At 32.3% G+C, this 17,354-nt stretch overlaps 1 protein-coding gene across 2 annotated transcripts in view; it reads right to left on the bottom strand.

Annotated features, from left to right (window-relative positions):
* ASCC3 (activating signal cointegrator 1 complex subunit 3) overlaps positions 1-17,354 on the bottom strand; it is a 303,631-nt gene that overhangs the window by 219,699 nt on the left and 66,578 nt on the right. For both annotated transcript variants that reach the window (XR_013992773.1, XM_081040509.1), the window contains exons 6-8: positions 13,559-13,763; positions 12,692-12,833; positions 11,931-12,056 (exon numbers count right to left, since the gene is read on the bottom strand). Coding sequence is in view for 1 of the 2 variants with exons in the window: in XM_081040509.1 (XP_080896635.1) it covers positions 11,931-12,056; positions 12,692-12,833; positions 13,559-13,763 (473 nt within the window). In the remaining variant the exon portion in view is untranslated. The remainder of the gene's footprint in view (positions 1-11,930; positions 12,057-12,691; positions 12,834-13,558; positions 13,764-17,354) is intronic.

Here is a 17,354-nt window from a genome sequence, read left to right as displayed (position 1 = left end):
ACAATGAGATATTACTTCGCACCATTCAAAATGGCTATTATCAAAAAATTAACAAACAACAAGTGCTGGCAAGAATGTGGAGAAAAGTGAACCCTTGTGCATTTTTTGTGGGACTGCAAACTGGTGCAGCCACTTTGAGAAATCAGCATGGAGATTCCTCAAGAAACTAAAAATGGATATACCATATGACCTAGCCATTCTACTTCTGGGTATTTATCCAAAGAAAACGAAAACACTAATTCAAAAAGATATATGTACCCCTATGTTCACTGCAGCAACATTGTAATAGCGAAGTTATGGAAGAAACCTAAGTGCCCATTGACGGATGAATGGACAAAGAAGATGTGGCATATATAGATACACACATTTTATATATATGTATATACATATATATATATATATACACACACGTGCATACAATGGAAATTTATGCAGCGATAAAAAAGAATGAAATCTTGCTATTTGCAACAACATGGATGGATCTAGAGGCTATTATGTTAAGTGAAATAAGGCAGAGAAAGACAAATACCATATGATTTCACTTACATGTGGAATCTGAAACCAAAACAAAAACAAACTCATAGAAACAGAGATCCAAGGGATGGTTACCAAAAGGGGAGGGGGTGGAGGATAGGTGAAAATGGGAAGGGGGATATAGTCAATAATATTGTGATAAGTTTACACAGTGACAGATGATTACTAGAAGTAGTGTGGTAATAACACTGTAAGGTATAAAAATGTTGAATCATTGTATTTTACACCTGAAACTAATACAACCAATATAAGATTGCATACTAACTATACATATATAACTAAATACAAAAAAAAGAATTCATTGAGATTTCTTTATATATTGATTTTCCCTGGTACTTCAAAATTACCTAATTATTATTTTCATACAACTGTGGAATTTATCAAGAATGTAAGAGCTTATTTAGAATGTAAAAAGAGGGTAACCTATGTTTATTTAGTCACTCTTTAATATTTGCAGCATTACATGACGGGGTTAAGTTAAATAATGCAATATAAGGTGCCTAATGAAACGCATAGTATTTACTAAAGAAATACGAGTTACTTTGCTTTATATTTATTTCAAGCTATCTTCTACATTACTCCTGTATTCATCTTTGAGGCATTCAAAAATTATATATACAGAACACACAATGGGATTTATAGATGATGTAATACAGAATTGTACACCGGAAATCTATGTAATTTCACTAACAATTGTCACCCCAATAAATTAAAAAAAAAGTTATATGTACAAAAATAATTCCACTGACCAATCACCCTTAACAGAAAGATTCAAAGAGTACCCAAATGAAGAGCAAAACTCAATAGCAATGTGAGAAAGTAAGCAAAGCAACAGTTATATAAGCAGTACTGGGAATTTACTGATCACCAAAAACATATCACAGAAACTGCTACACATTTTCTGTGTGCCGACTCATGCGATGTTCAAAATAGTCTGATGAGGAAAAGGAAACTGAAACTTAGAGATGCTATGCAACTTGATCCACATCACAAAATGCATAAATGGTGAAGTTGGCGATTCAGCATCAGTTCTATTGGCCTAACCGGATAATAAGTTTCTTAAAAGGTGCAACTGTAATCCTAAACCACTTGGTACCAACCATACCTCCTAGCACAATGCCTGACATCAATCAGTAGCTCAATAAATTATTATTGATGATTGATGACAAATCTATACATATTTGTAGAGACAAATAATGAAAATAATATAAATAGCAATATAATCATACCAAATACTTGTTTATTATAATAGGACCGTGTAACCACAGTACACAGATATATTGGATGATATGGACTAAGTCTATTTGTAAAGAAATTTGAAATTCCCACATTACAAGTTAAATTTATCTAGTTTTCATACTGCTGAATAAATTCAAGTTCTAAAAATCATCATTCAGAGATAGCTCAATATGCCTATAAGCTTTTAATCTTCTCCCTTCTAATTTCCTACCATAAAAATCAATGAAATGTAGGTTGTAAAGAAAGTTATTTTGTTAGATTTCCCTTAGCTAGAGGCAGATGTTAGTTATAACTCTCTCTCTAGCTTAGCAGGTATTTTCCAAGCAGCTGGTGCCCTTTTCCTAGTTAGCTTGTTTGCAAGTATTCCCAGTAGACTTTATAGTACTTCAATCCTGAAAAAGTTCAGGGCATACGGGCAAAATTAATTCTTTAGAAGGGAAAATTTAGGAGGATTTCCCTCCAAATAAGACCTAGCTATTTCGTATATTTGACCTATAGAGCACTTTCATAGCAAGTAAACATTACTGTTTAATCATTTAATTTAAATAACTGCTGGGAGTCTCAAATAAATAAAAATCTCTTATTTGTAACTTTATAACAAAGCTTATCCATTACATCAAATTTTTACATATTAAACACTTACTGACCCCAAAATAGAAGATCAATAGCATGTTTTTCACACATAGTAGACTGCATCAAAAGTCCTAATTATTTTTGAGAGTAAGACGAGAAATTAAGTTTTTCCTTCGAGTTCCATAGTATTAAGTTGGTGCAAAAGTAATTTTAGTTTAAAAGGTTAAAAAGAATTGCAAAAACCACAATTACTTTTGCACCAACCTAATAATACTTTAAATACCACTCTAACACATAAAATAATGGCCCTCTTGACACTGACCAAGTTTTTAATAAAAAAAATATACCATTTTAAAGTTTCTACGTAAGAAGTAACATGGAGAAGACATAATCTCTATATTTTACACCAGGTCCATAGAGGGTTTTCAACTCAAAATCAGGAGCTGTTTCTTTCTCTGTACACCCCACACCAGCTCTATTAAAAAAACAAACATGGTTAAGTTCATTGTCACTTCTCAGATAAAGCCCAACTCCCCTAGACCATAAAAGCAAACAAACAATTCAAGTCTGATGGTTCTAAAGAAATCTTCATTAACAACTATAGCCTGCATTGATTCCTCTGCTTTCTGTGTGAGATTACATTAAATTCAAATACTGATTTTGTACTTAGTGCCCTCCACAGAATATTGTTGGCAAACACTTAACACAGATGACTTGTTATGTCTCCAGCTATTTGGCAAGCTCACCGAAGACATGTGTGTGTGTGTGTGTGGGGGGGGGGGGACCTGTATTTCTTTTTTGATTTCTATTTTTTTATTTTTTATATTACTTAACAATATCTGTCAAGTCACAGGGGCAGGAAACATGTAATGTCCTTTTTTTCTACCTTAACTCTTTTTCGTTGATGATGTTAAGCAGACAATAGAATGAGAAAAAAGTAAAAAACTTAATAAACAAGAAGTTAAAAAGGAAGCTTTATCTAGGAACTTGATGTTAAAACAAAAATTCTAAGGGCAATGCAATTAGCCATTAACCTCCTTCAGATATATGTAGGAAAACACACCATCTAACTTGCTATTAATTCCCAATTCCCAATTTTCAGTTACCTGTTGCTTTTTGGTTTAAAAAAAAATAAAATTTTGGTTTAAAAAGAAAATAAAAACCAGATAAACACTGAAGACCCTGTTTAAAAACAGGGATTATGTTTGTTTTGGTGGAGTAGTAATTCTCAACTCCATCACCTTTATGTCCTACTTCATTCCCTTAGAGCTGTTTTCCATCTGGGGGTGTGGATTTTTTTATTGTAAAATAATCAGAGAGCGAAATGCTCCAAAGATCTTCAGAGTCTCCCTTAAGCCTTTAGGTAAGTACTGAACAACACAAGCATATGATAAAACTACTCAAAGTAGAAGACTTCAACGCCATCTAAATATATTAGAGGAATCAAACTTAAACCTCACCACACAGGGTCTGGAATAGTTCCTGTTCTCGCCAGCCATAGTGGAAAACCTCTTAACTAACTGGGAATTAAGAGTACTCAGAAGAGCTTTGCCTCAGTACTGGGGCAAAATTAGTCCTAGACTAAAAGCTGTTCTGGTTTACTTAAGAAATTTTAAAACACCTCAAAAGATCAAACTGATCCAAAGTAACTTAAGTACATATGTCCCAGGAAAACTTCAAGAATATTTACAAGAATACAAAAATATCCAATACTCAACAAGTAAAATCGCAATGTGTGACATTCAGTCAAAAATGATCAAGTATACTAAAATGCAGAAAAATATTGTAATAAACATAAGAAATATTCATCGATTAAAACCAATCCAGAAATACCACACATGACAGACCTTCAAGAAGCTAGAGCAAGAGTCAGCAAAGTATGGCCTGTGGGCTAAATCTTGCCAGAGGCCTATTTTTATTTTTTATTTTGTTTTCATTTTTTATGGCTTATAAGCTAAAAATGGTTATTACATTTTGAAAGGGTATTTTAATAAAAAAAGACAATAATGACTATGCAACAGAGAACCCAATGTAGTTTACAAAGACTAAAATAATTAATATCTGCCCTTTCACAGAAAGTTTACTGACTCCTAAACTACAGAAATGACTGTGTAAGTAAGAGACATAGAAGATATTAAAATGATCCAAATTAAACTTCTAGATAATAAGCTACAGTGACTGAGATTAATATATATATATATATACACACATATGTATAAGCATATATATATATATGTATATATATACTGGATGGCATTAACAATATTTTAGATATTACAAAAAAATCACTGAATGTGAAGACAAGGCCTAAAATGAAATATGAAGAGAGAAAAATACATCCCCCCTGTCCCACAAATAAAAACAGTTAAGAGAACATCAGTAAACTTATGACAACTTTGGGAACCCTAATAAGTCTCACTTTTCCCATAATTTGTAACTGTGAGAACAGGTTTTCCTTCCTTGGATAATGACTTATCTTGGAATGCAATTTATTAACCTCCTCCAGAGAGTTCCTGAAAAGGCGATAGTGGACATAAGATTATTTTATAAAAAATAATGGTTGGAAATTTCCCACATTTGATGAAAACTATAAAACCACAGATCCAAGATGACACACACACACACACACACAAACACACACACACACCTGAAGAAAATCATACCATGGTAAACAGAATTCTACGTTGGCTCTCAAGATTTCTTTCCCAATCCGTACTACTAACTTCACAGTATACAAAGCCTGCATAAACCTCAGAATTGTAACTATAATGGTTTACTTCTTTGATTATATTATACTATATGGAACAGTTGGCCTTTAGGTTGGAAGTTTGTCTGGGTGAGTCTGACCTAATCACATGAATCTTTTAAAGTCAGGGAGATTTTTCAGCTGCCAGAAGTCAGAAATTTGATAGAATGCGCCACATGCCAAAGAAGGCAGGCAACCTTTAGAAACTAAGAATGACCGACAGCAAGGAAACAGGAACCTAGGTTCTGTATCTGCAAGGAAACAGATTTAGCCAACAACCTGAACGAGCTTCCACAAAATTTCCAGGTAAGAGTTCTGCCAGGCCAACACCATGATTTCACCCTTGTGAAACCCTGAATAGAGAACACAGTCACGTCCATACAAATCACACCTCCAGAACTATCAGGTAATAAGTGAATGTTTGAACTAACTACATTTTTGGTAATATCTTATCTGATTACAGAAAGCTAACAGTCACATCATAATCAGACTGCCTAAAACCAGTGATAAGAAAAAACATCTCAAAAATCAATCTTGAGCGGAGGGTAAAGACATATTACATAGAGAGGAAATTAAGAGAGTATACTTTTTTAAATTAAATTTATTGGGGTGACATTAGTTAACAAAATTATACAGGTTTGAAGAGCACAATTCTATAATACATAATCTTATATATTGCACTGTGTTCACCACTCAAAATCAAATCTTCCATCACCATATATTTAACACTCTTCTTATCAGAAAGAATACAAGCAAGAAGACAATGTAGTTACATGTATAAGTACTGGGGAAAAATAATTCAACCTAGAATTCTATATCAAATGAAATATCCTTCAAAAACACAGACAAAATGAAGACGTTTTCACACATACAAAACTGAAAGAATTTATCACTAACAGATCTGCACTGTAAGAAGTGAATACCAGATGGAAATGTGGATCTACAGAAAGGGATAAAGGATACCAGAGGTATATAAATATAAAAAACATTTTTGTTGTTACTATTTAGATATCTTAAAAAAACCTGCCATACCATAGAAAAAAGAATAACAGTGTATTGTAGGGTTTATATAACACATGTAGAAGTAGTCCACATTTACATGTTTATTCATTTATTTTGCTCTGATAAAAAGTCTGACAAATATAGCAGCAAACAGAATCAGAATTTTTATGGCTCCAATTGTCAGGTGAGGCTACGTAAGTATCAACGGAAATTAGAAGTTGTTTAAATGATTAGAAATTTAATTTGTGCTATATTCTTTTCTTCCTCATGAAATTTATGGAATCTTCTTTGCTAAGATCTTTATCAGTGTAAAAAAGATCGTAAACTCATTTTTCAGCTTTAAACTTTGTTGTATTTGTTATTACTTCTTGATACCACCTCCTAAAAAGGCAGTGAGTGATTCAAGGCCCTGGTTCTGACAAAACTGATGATATGCTTGACAGTGTAATAAGCGACTTGTGGGTTGTTTCAGGAAAAGACTCTTTTATCTGGGAGCATGTTCAGGTTCTAGAGAAATTTTATCCTGTTCAAGTTGATCCCATGAAAAAGACCCACAGTTTGAAATGTTTTTCTGGATGCTTCTTTAGCCTTCTTACCTTTGTAATTTGATTGAATCAAACCAAGTCAATAAACTCTTTAGCTGTAAGAGCCCCTCAGGTTCAGAGAACAAAGTAAGAATAAAACCAAAGGAATAGTAACACTTTTTTTGCTTAGCCTATTTGACTTTTTTCCAAACTGTCAATCTTGAGAAAACCACAGATGCCAATAATTGTAATGATAGGTTTCTTTAGTTTCTATAAATTAACTAGAAACTACTCTATATGTCTTAATATAGTGACTATAATATTTAAGTCTTTCTGATCTTCTATGTTAGAATCCGATACCACTCCATATGTGTTTGGATTGAAAGACTAGATGAACAGCATAAATGAACATGTAGGTAACTAATTTAATAAATATAATTTCCAAAGTAATTGGTAAGTCTTCATTTTATCCATATTCTGATGTCACCATGATAGTTTTCATCATTACATTTATAACTTTAAGCTAACATTTTAGCTAAAGTGTACTAAGTACTGAACACTCTTCAAAGTGTTTTACATACATTAACTAATTTAATCCTCATAATAAAACTACTAGGTAAGCACCATTATCCTAATTTTACAAATGAAACAGTAGATCACAGCAAGGATAGAAAGTGGGGAGCCAAGTCAAATTGTCAGCCTCGATTCAGAGGCCCCGCTCTTAACCAACATGGCATGGTTCCTTTCCAGATGCAACACGAACAAAACTTTTCCTTTTCCCTTATTCTTTATCACTCACCCATGTTGCCCTGGATGTCATTCTAGATTCTTCTCTTTGCTTCATCCCCTCTATTTAGTCAATAATCAGATCTTATATATATTAGTAGCTAAATTGTTCTCCATTGTCCCACTTTTCATATAGGCAGCCACTTTCTTAATTCAGGCTTGAAGCACTTCTCTCCAGAACTACTGCAGCAGCTCTACTCAACCTTCAACTTTGTATTGCAATCCCTCTAAAGGAAAAATCTTGATAACTCTATTTTTAACAAGTAATATTCACCAAATATTGATTCTAAACTTTAGCATGATTTTCAAAGCCCTTTGTGTGCAAAACAGGTCTCTTTCTAGACCTGTTTTCTGCCACTATCCCTGTACACCTTACATGCTAATAATACTGAAATGCCTCTTTCCAGGTCACAAACTGTTTCATGGCATATCCCTGGCCTGGGACACACCTGTCCCTTATGTCCATCTGGCAAAATCCTATGCTCTCAACGTTCACCTCCATGAAGGTTTCTTCTGTGAATTATTAGTCTGCCTTCTCTGTGCTGCCATAGAATCTCATACAACACACCCCTGCTGTGTCAGTCATCTCCATGGAAATGGTGTGAAGTAGATGCACTATACTGAGTAACTTCACATCAGGAACAATATCCTTTCTGTTATCTCCCCCAGAACCTAGTCTAAAAACATGGGATTTGAGAAACTGGGGTTATAGAAAACTTCAAGTTCTCTACATTCATATTTTATAAGACTCAACTATATTCTCAAATGAAACATTACATGCATTTTTATATTATCTTTCCAAACCAAATATTACATTTGGGTCAGTATCCCATTTTTGCTGAATAACACTCTATTGGCTATTCAAAAAAAAAAAAAATTAAAAAAATCTTCCAACTGTGAAAACAGACAGAAGTCAACTTATTTAACACCAACATAGAAAGCAAACCTAACTCTTCCACTCAAAATATCAAAGAGATAGTTCTGTTTGCTTAGCATCTTTCTCATTTCATTTTAAGGTAGTAGTAACAGCATCCACCTTTCTTTTGGCAAGTTCCTCCTTGACTCCTGCTGGCTCATGAGGGGCAAACAATGAGAATACACATGTGAGTAGGTGTGGTCAATGAGAACCCCACACTCCCACTACAAGGAAAGTAGTTGGTGAAGACATGAACTGGTGACAAGTTAGAGAGTCACAGTTCATCCCAGGAGTTTATTTTTTATTTTTATTTTTTTCTGGAAGAACTTGTGGGGGAAAACCCTCTTGCCTTTTAGGATTAGGGTATGGGTAAGCAGATATATTTGGTGTAACCATCATACATTTTCCCCTGGTTATATGGAGAAAGTCTATTTAGGAGTCAGGGAATAAAAAGAACCAGAGAAATAGAAAGGGGGACAAGAGGAGATAAAGGAGAGCAAGGAAGAGATACAGTGGAAGGGAAAGAGAAAAGAAAAAATAAAGAGAGAAATAGATGGAGAAAGAGAAAGAGGCAAAGACAGAAGAAAAGATCTGATGACATCATATGAATCTATATATCCAGCTGGGCACATAGGCACCTTTACTCCTGGTCATTCCAGTTAGAAAAGCCAATAAATAGTCTTCTTTCGTAAGACTGATCAGTGATTGATTTCTCTAACTTCCAACTGAGTGAGTCCTGACTAATATAGAAATCTATCTAAATGTTTTTACATTATTCCCTTTCCAAGAATGTACAAAACCCATTTAACAGCATTTATGCACATCATTTTATAATTAATTTAAAAATTATCCTTATCTTTTTAATCAAATTACAGAGGTAATTTAAGACAGAACAAATTTATCCAATGTGACATTTGGTCAGGGAGAAGATATAAAAGCATTTTATCTATAGTTCTGTAGGGCTGTGCAATTGACATGCAATTATGATTTCAAGGAAAAGAGAAAGATATTATCTTCAAGAGCACTTTCCTATCTTGTCTAAAAAAGATCCAAGTCAACAGAAGCATGAACTAAATTAACATTCTGTTAACATCTATGTTTTCTCCTGAGGTCTATTTCACATGTATGAAATCTGGTGGATCATTATCTACAGCGATAAGACCTCAAATATGTACTTATAATGATGTAATCATTATGTGCTTATAATGATGCATTGCATTTGAATGTGTCATTCCCCAATTATTACTCCTTATGGAAGTGCAAATTAAAACCACAGTGAGAAATCTCTACACACTATCAGGATGGTTAAAATATAAATAATACATATTTAAAATATAAATTAAAATGGTTAAAAAATAAAGAAAGCAACACCACCAAATGCCGGTGAGTATATGGAGAAACTAGATCTCACTAGATTGCTGGTGGGAATATAAAAATGTTACTCTAGAAAGAAGTTTGGTAGTTTCTTAGAAAACTAAACATGCAACTACAATATGACCCAGCAATTGTATTACTACTGTGCATTTATCCGAGAAATGAAAATTTATGCTCACACCAATATACACCAACGTCTAGAGCGCTTTAACCATGTTACAGATGGAATTATTTGCATCCCCCTTCCCTAGTTCATAAGTTAAAGACCCAGTGTGACTATTTTTGGAAATAGGACCTTTAGAGAAGTAATTACAGTTAAATGAGGTCATCTGGATGAGGCGCTCATCCAACAGGGCTGGGGTTTTTACAAGAAGAGACACCAAAGATCTCTATCTGTACTCACACAGAGAAGAGGTCATGTGAGGCCATAGGGTCACAGTGAGAAAGCAGCTATCTGCAAGCCAGGAAGACAGTCCTCACCAGAAACCAAATCTGCCAGGACCCTGACCTGGGACTTCTAGTCTCCACTGTGAAAACAATAAATGTCTACTGTTCGAGCTAACCAGTCTGTCATATTTTCTTATGGCAGCCTGAGTGGACTTTATAATTCATAATAGCCCCAAACTGTAAACAACACAGATGTCCTTTAACAGGTGAATAGTTTAAAAAAACCGTGGTCATTCATATCATATGGTAGGCAGAATAATGATCCCCAATGATGTCCGCATCCTAATCCATGGAACCTGTAAATATACTAGGTTACATGGCAAGGAGACATTAAGGTTTAGATGGATTTAATCCATTCAGAAAAACTCTTTTATTCCTATAATCTAAATAATAATGAAGTATTTAGTTAGAAATAAATATGAAATAAAAATAAGCCTGTTTCTTTCATTGTATAGACAATAAATATCAATGATGCTTTTACATGAAAAATTTTATTATTTAATATATAAAACTACACAAATTTTAATAATAATAATGCTTAGAATGATTGGTAAGGTTTAAAAAGAATTATGTATATAATTATTCAATTATATAGGCTCTCAGCCCTAGCCTCATTTCAGAATCACATACAGAGCTCTAAAAATCTCTACAAAATACAGATATCTTGAAATATCAAGAAATTATGACTTAATAAGGGCCAAGGCATTTGGATTTTGATAAAAGTTCTACAGGTAATTCTGACTCACAGAATGAAATCCATTAGTACAAGAATTAATTACGATTTTAGTCTACCATAAAAACTTATTGTAGAAAACAACTTAAAACTGTTAATAAAAAATTATAATAAAGGCATAAAATATATTACTGCACATGGTGAACAACGATGCTGCAGAAATGTCTAACTGACATAGAAAGATATGTAAGCATGTATACAACACACACAAAACAATGTATGTAGTTCAATTTTTGTGAAACAAAATACACATGCACATCTATGTATAGAATGGAGTCAATTTGGATTGGCTGTGGTTATTGTTTATGCTGCTTTATGCGGCTCTTTGCTTGCTTATTATTGATAATTCTGAATGACTATATGTGACATATACATATATATACACATATATATACACACACATATATATACATATAAATATATATATAAATAAATTAACTTCACTTTGGCTTTAGACAAGATTAACTTTAAATAATGGGTATACTTTAAACTAAATTAAGAAATATTTTATTTGGAGATAAAGCAAATATGGGAAAATTTTAATAAATGGTGAATGAAGACAAAGGGTATGGGGATAGTAATATTCATGCAACTTTTCCATAGGTCTGAAATTATTCAAAATTTTAAAGTTGAGGGAAAATAAAATACTTTAGAATTTGGTGCCTCCTTCCCCAAATAACATTCTATTTTATGATAGGTTGACCATTTGATATATCAATACAGTACATAAATCCTTTAAAACATTTTGCTTACGTCAGTTTACATAGATTAGACAAAATATTAGTTGAAATAACCAAATTAAACATGAAGTTATAGAAATATATATACACAAAAATGTACACGTTTAATGTACAAAGGAATGTGCATTTTTATATATGCATTTATATATGCATTTTTAAAATTTGAACTCCTCTACTATATATCTTTAATAACCAACTGCATATGTGTCTTTACCATATTAACTACCTGATTTTTTAAAAATGTTTTCCAATACAAATCCATTCATATAACATACCAAACATCAAAACTACCAACTCTATAAAATGATGACCTCACCTCATCTAAGTCTTGGATATAAACTGGTTTTTCCTCAAAGCCAACTGGCATTGGTTCACTGTAGGGAATCTTTACTTCTTCATACATTTTGTTATTCTCTCTTTGGATTCCTTCTGGCAAAATCATCTATAAACATCAAAAATTAAAATCCAATAATAAAAAATAAAACATACGGAAATAAAACAAGTGCTCTATAATAAATATTTGTTAGTTAGAGAAAGAAAAAGAGAGAGCGTGTGTGCACACGTGCAAAAGAACACTGTTGGCTTTATAACATAGTACAGGAAAATAAATTTAGTTAATTTAAAGGAAAGAAAACTTAAAGAAAACAAAAACAAACAAAAAACCATATTCACACAAAGCATTCACGTATCAGATATTCATATGTAACGTATGAACCATATTCTGATGATTCTTACAGTATATGTTATTTAGATAGTATTCTTGAAGACATGTACTCACATGGCCAGGAAAAATGTGCAATATACCGTTTAAAGTTTAGTCAAAAAGTGATATATCTGCTAAAATGCAAAAATACAAATTGCATAAATAACAAAAGGGAGGAGAACAAACATGTTTTATATGGCTACTATGTGTCAAGAACTTACATACACTGCATTATCTCATTTTCCCCAGTATTTTAAAATACAATTTAGCATAGTATAGTCAACCAGTAATAGAGTAACAAAAGAAAACAGGGACCATCTATGGGTCATTTCCTCAAACAATTATCCATCAGTGGCCGTATTCCAATGACTTACCTTTGCACCAGCAATGAATGCTGATGTTCTCATGGCTTCAGCCTGGGAATCATAAACATGGGGATAACGTATCTTTTCAAAGTCCATGTCTCTCGGCCTGCTCAAAATTGGAACGCTTCTAGCAGTCAGAAGTGCCTGCTCTCTGTAAACAAAAAAACAGTAGGCTAAAACTGAAATTTTTATCTTGCAAAGGAAAACATATACTAAAATAATGTCACTATAATAACTACATCAGGTAGTCTTCTGTTATGAAAGAGAAGAAATGAAGCTATACAAAGGAAGATATTAGAAATCCTGAAATTTTCTATGTGTAACCCCATAGGAATCAACACATTTTTAGGTAACATCGTTTGGTAAGTTTGACTAAATGTTCTTTATTTATAATTTTGTTTGTCACAATCAATGATGTTAAACAAGATATAAGTGTCTTTTCAAAACTAGGTTTTAATATTTATTTAAAGACCAAGTGTAACAAATGCCAGTATTTCATTTGCATTCTTCCTACCTCTAAATAGTAACATGGGAAAAATTATTCATTAAGCTAGGGAAAAAAAAAACAGTCTCAAAATAAATTTGTGTAGGCTTCCTAAATATTAACCTGTGGTGTGTGTACAGCTTACCTAAAAATAGCTTCCCTCTATCATATAAACCTCTCAGCTACCTGGATACAACAAAGAATATTCTAATTAAGCAGATAATTGCTTTCTTCTTCCAGAAAATTAGGTTTTCATACAACAAAATTCTATTCTTGTAATAAAATGTGACTAGAAGTAAGAACCATATACATTATTAAAACTAAACCAAAGAAATGATGATACATAAAAGTAGCAATTACAACACAAACATTTTTCAGCTTCTGGCTTTTACCTTTGCATCCGCAATTCCTTAGGATCAAAGCACATAGGTCCTTCTAAAAATTCTCCATCTTCTCCAGCCTTTTTCTCTCGTCTGGCAATTCTTTTTTCTTCTCGGCGATATTGTTTCATTAACTGCTTTTCTTGTTCAGACTGAATAGTGACTTGACAACCATAATTAGGTTTAGCATTTTCTCCTAAAATTTTTTTGCAATTCTCTGTGAAACAAATTTAAAACATCATGTTTTACAAGTTTAATCCTTATGGAAACCATTTTCACCCCTCACCAAAACATAAGATAGCACAATGCTCTAACAATTCATTTTTTACAAAATTGGCACATTCAATTATATATGTTAAGGATAATTTTTTTTTAAATCACACCATCTCAATGATATCACATAATGGCTTAAGAAAAGTCAGCAGATATTTTCTTCCTATAGACGAAAACAGTTTAATGTTATAAATTCTTACATATAACATCAGAAACCTAAACATTTGATTTTATAATTTTGAAATAATTTCTCTTTATATAATTTCAATAAATACAATTATCAATTATTGTGTTTACTGAAATTATACAAAGAGAAATTATTTAAATTTACTAATGAGCATTTACTGTTGACATAATAAAGATTTTTTTACATATTAGATATAACTTTTCCCCCACGTAATAGGCCTTACTGTTTTAAATTATATAAATGTTACTACTTATACATGAAAGAAAATTTATTAACATTAGCTCAGGGTATATCTAGACGATAACCAAGGAAAATAAAGAAAGAGTATGGTCCACCTTTTCATGGAAAGACAGGTTTTTTTTAACAAAAATGGAAAAGGGCCAGTACCAGTGAAAGGAACCAGGTCAATCAAAGCTCAGTGTTTACAAGGTACAATTTAAACCTGTGCTTTGGTCCACTCAATATTCAGGAAAATAATTCTTCCAAAAAGATTACCTTCTGCGTTTAATTAAATCTTTCCAAGTAGTATAATTTTGTCTCACTGTAGCCCTAAAGCAACTGATAGGAATGTGACTAAAAGCACATTCTAAGTCTTGACATCTAAGTCAAGACACATTATTGTATTGAGGACCAACTAGGGGTCAGGCACTGCTACTAGGGCCAGAAAGGAAATAAAGAATGAAACTTGGTCCATATTCTGAAGGAACACAGTGCAAGTTAATTTATCAAATTCCAAAATCCAATGCAGAACAAGGAAGGCATTAAGCAGAGCATCAAGACGGGAAAATTAGCTTTCTAAATTCATCTTAAGTCAAATTTTCACAATCCTCAGACATTTGTCACTATCTCATTACCTGATTTTGAATAAGTCTTTTTAACTGTCAATCACATGCAATAACGCCTCTGTATAATGCCTTTTTATTAAGTCTCAGAAAGGAAAGTGAGAAAATAAGATTACATCTCAAATTATGACCTAAAATATAACCCCATCTATATTAGGATTACTACATCTTACAGATCTGAAAAAAAAGTATTTTTTCTAAATAAGTCTTACATATCTTATTTTCTAAGTAAGAATAGGTCTTACAGCCCTATTAAAATGACTGAGTTTATAACCTACTATCTTTCAGTGGTAGAAAAAGAATGCAGCATACTGATAGTTTCCACTGAACTAAAAGAAAGTTAAACTGCAAAGTCACACAATTAGATATTAAACAGAATTTTTCAAAATGTGACTAATGCTATGTACTTTTTAGAAATGAATGTTAAAGATTCTGTGTGTGAAACTACTTCTGTTGACATACTAAATGCTACATTTGTCAGTATTTTAAACAAATGTGATAACAAAATATTATTATATACACTTGTCATCATACAAATAAGGAAATTAAAATTATAAGAAGAAAATATGTCTATCTCATAGATAGCTTGAAAAAGCCTCAATTAGAATATACAGAACCTATGTCCTATAAGATTGAACATAATAAGTAGTAAAAAAAAAAATCAAGTTGTAGAGCAGAAATGCTTAAATGTATGGTTCTCCTTGATGGGTTCAGCTGCTCACTGTAGAGACTGACAGTAGAAGAAATGAAATAAATAAGCTTAATAGCAATTCTAATATAAAATATTACTAAAGAACAATGTAGAAGTTTGTATCCTTCTAAAATGTAATTACCACAGAAGAAGGCTTGTATAATTACTCAAACCACTTTCCCTTGACAGCATGAGCTAACTTAATTTTCATTTTACGATACACCCTGTACAAAATATTCTCCACATCAGTCCTGAAAATAGAATTTAATTACAACTATCCTCAACTTAGCAGTTAGTACACTATACCCACCCACTTCTCACCCATCTTACATTTCCTGGTTATAACAAGAGAGATAAAGTGGTGTATTATCTTGATAAAGAGATTCCAAGAAAATCAGTATGAAAGCTACAAAATGTCAACGGCAAGAAGCTATTGCTCTCTCAGACCATGATTTTGGACAAATGAAAAGAATAGGATGTGGTTGTCATACTAAGGTAGTTTAATAAAGAGTAAAAATACAATTTTGTATTTTTGAGAGAATTTTGAAGAATAATTAACAGAAAATTACATCAAAAGATATAAACAAATGAGAACAGTGATAAACTGCAAGAGGCCAAAGAATCTTTTCTTCAACAGTATTTCATCCCCAACCATCCAAAAAAATTTAAGGAAAAACTTAAAGTTTATTCCTTTAAATGTCCCAAATTTTCTACATGCAATTATTCTTCTTACATAGTAGCAGCATTAATAATGATCTGACATAGAATAAAAGAGTAAAAGCAGTTTGAGAAAAGTAGAAAATTTTTCAGGACAGGCCAACGGTTCAAACATCTTTTTTAAAAAATTCAAATTTAATGTTTGTTTTGGGATTAAAAACTGTATGGCTTCTAAAAAGTTATCCTAATAGAATAAATTTTGTGTATAAATGTTATGTTGAGCTGGACTCATTTTGTACTTTTTGTAAAAGGTGAGTACACCTGAAACTAATATAATGTTGAACGTCGACTGTAATTGAAAAATAAAAGTAAAAAATGCAAAAAAATAAAAGTTGGATGATGAATTTAAAAACAAGGTGAATTAGTATGTCTATATTAACACTTAGAAAGCTGACAAAATGAACACCAAATTCTTAGACTTTATGTCAGAAGACTGGATATTTAAACTCACTCCTGTTCATCTGGCAGATACCCATTTTAAAGGCTCCTAAACTGCAATGTTGGATTAAGCACTGTTTCACACGTGGAAGCCCTCTTAAAGCAAGGCAGTTGGTAAGTATTCAATACATTTAAAGAACCAAAGACATACAGAAAGACAAAGTGGCTGAATTCAATTCCTCAAAGTTTCTAAAAATCTCAAAGCAACTAACGGCAACTATCAGTAATCAAAGTATGGGTTAAAGGAAATCCATAAGCAATTTTGGACTTAAATCCAGGCTGTTTTTATAATTTCCTTTTAGTGTCATACACATAAATATAAGGAAGAGGTGGCATAATTTACATAGAAGGATACATGTTGACTAGTTTGAAGAAGAGTGTTTAATGTCCTATGCTCATAAACGTTAAAAAAAAAATCCAACCTTTTTATAAGGATGGCAAGGAACATTGGGATAAAGGTAAGAAATTCAGTTTTCCTGCTTATAACCTAAAACCTGAGTTTGGAATCAGGTGTGCCATAGTAAGTCTGGCATTTTTCATAATCTTGGCTTCTAGATGACCCTCCCCCATTCTTCTGTGGTTTTAAATATATGCAATACATGACAGTATAAATGTTCAATTATTTGCTGCTTGTGGTAATTGTATTATACTTAAGTAGGA

This window comes from Rhinolophus hipposideros, assembly GCF_964194185.1.
Source record: "Rhinolophus hipposideros genome assembly, chromosome: 3".
Lineage (NCBI taxonomy): Eukaryota > Metazoa > Chordata > Mammalia > Chiroptera > Rhinolophidae > Rhinolophus > Rhinolophus hipposideros.
Note: the sequence above shows the minus strand (reverse complement) of the source record. Positions and strands in the feature narration are given on the sequence as shown.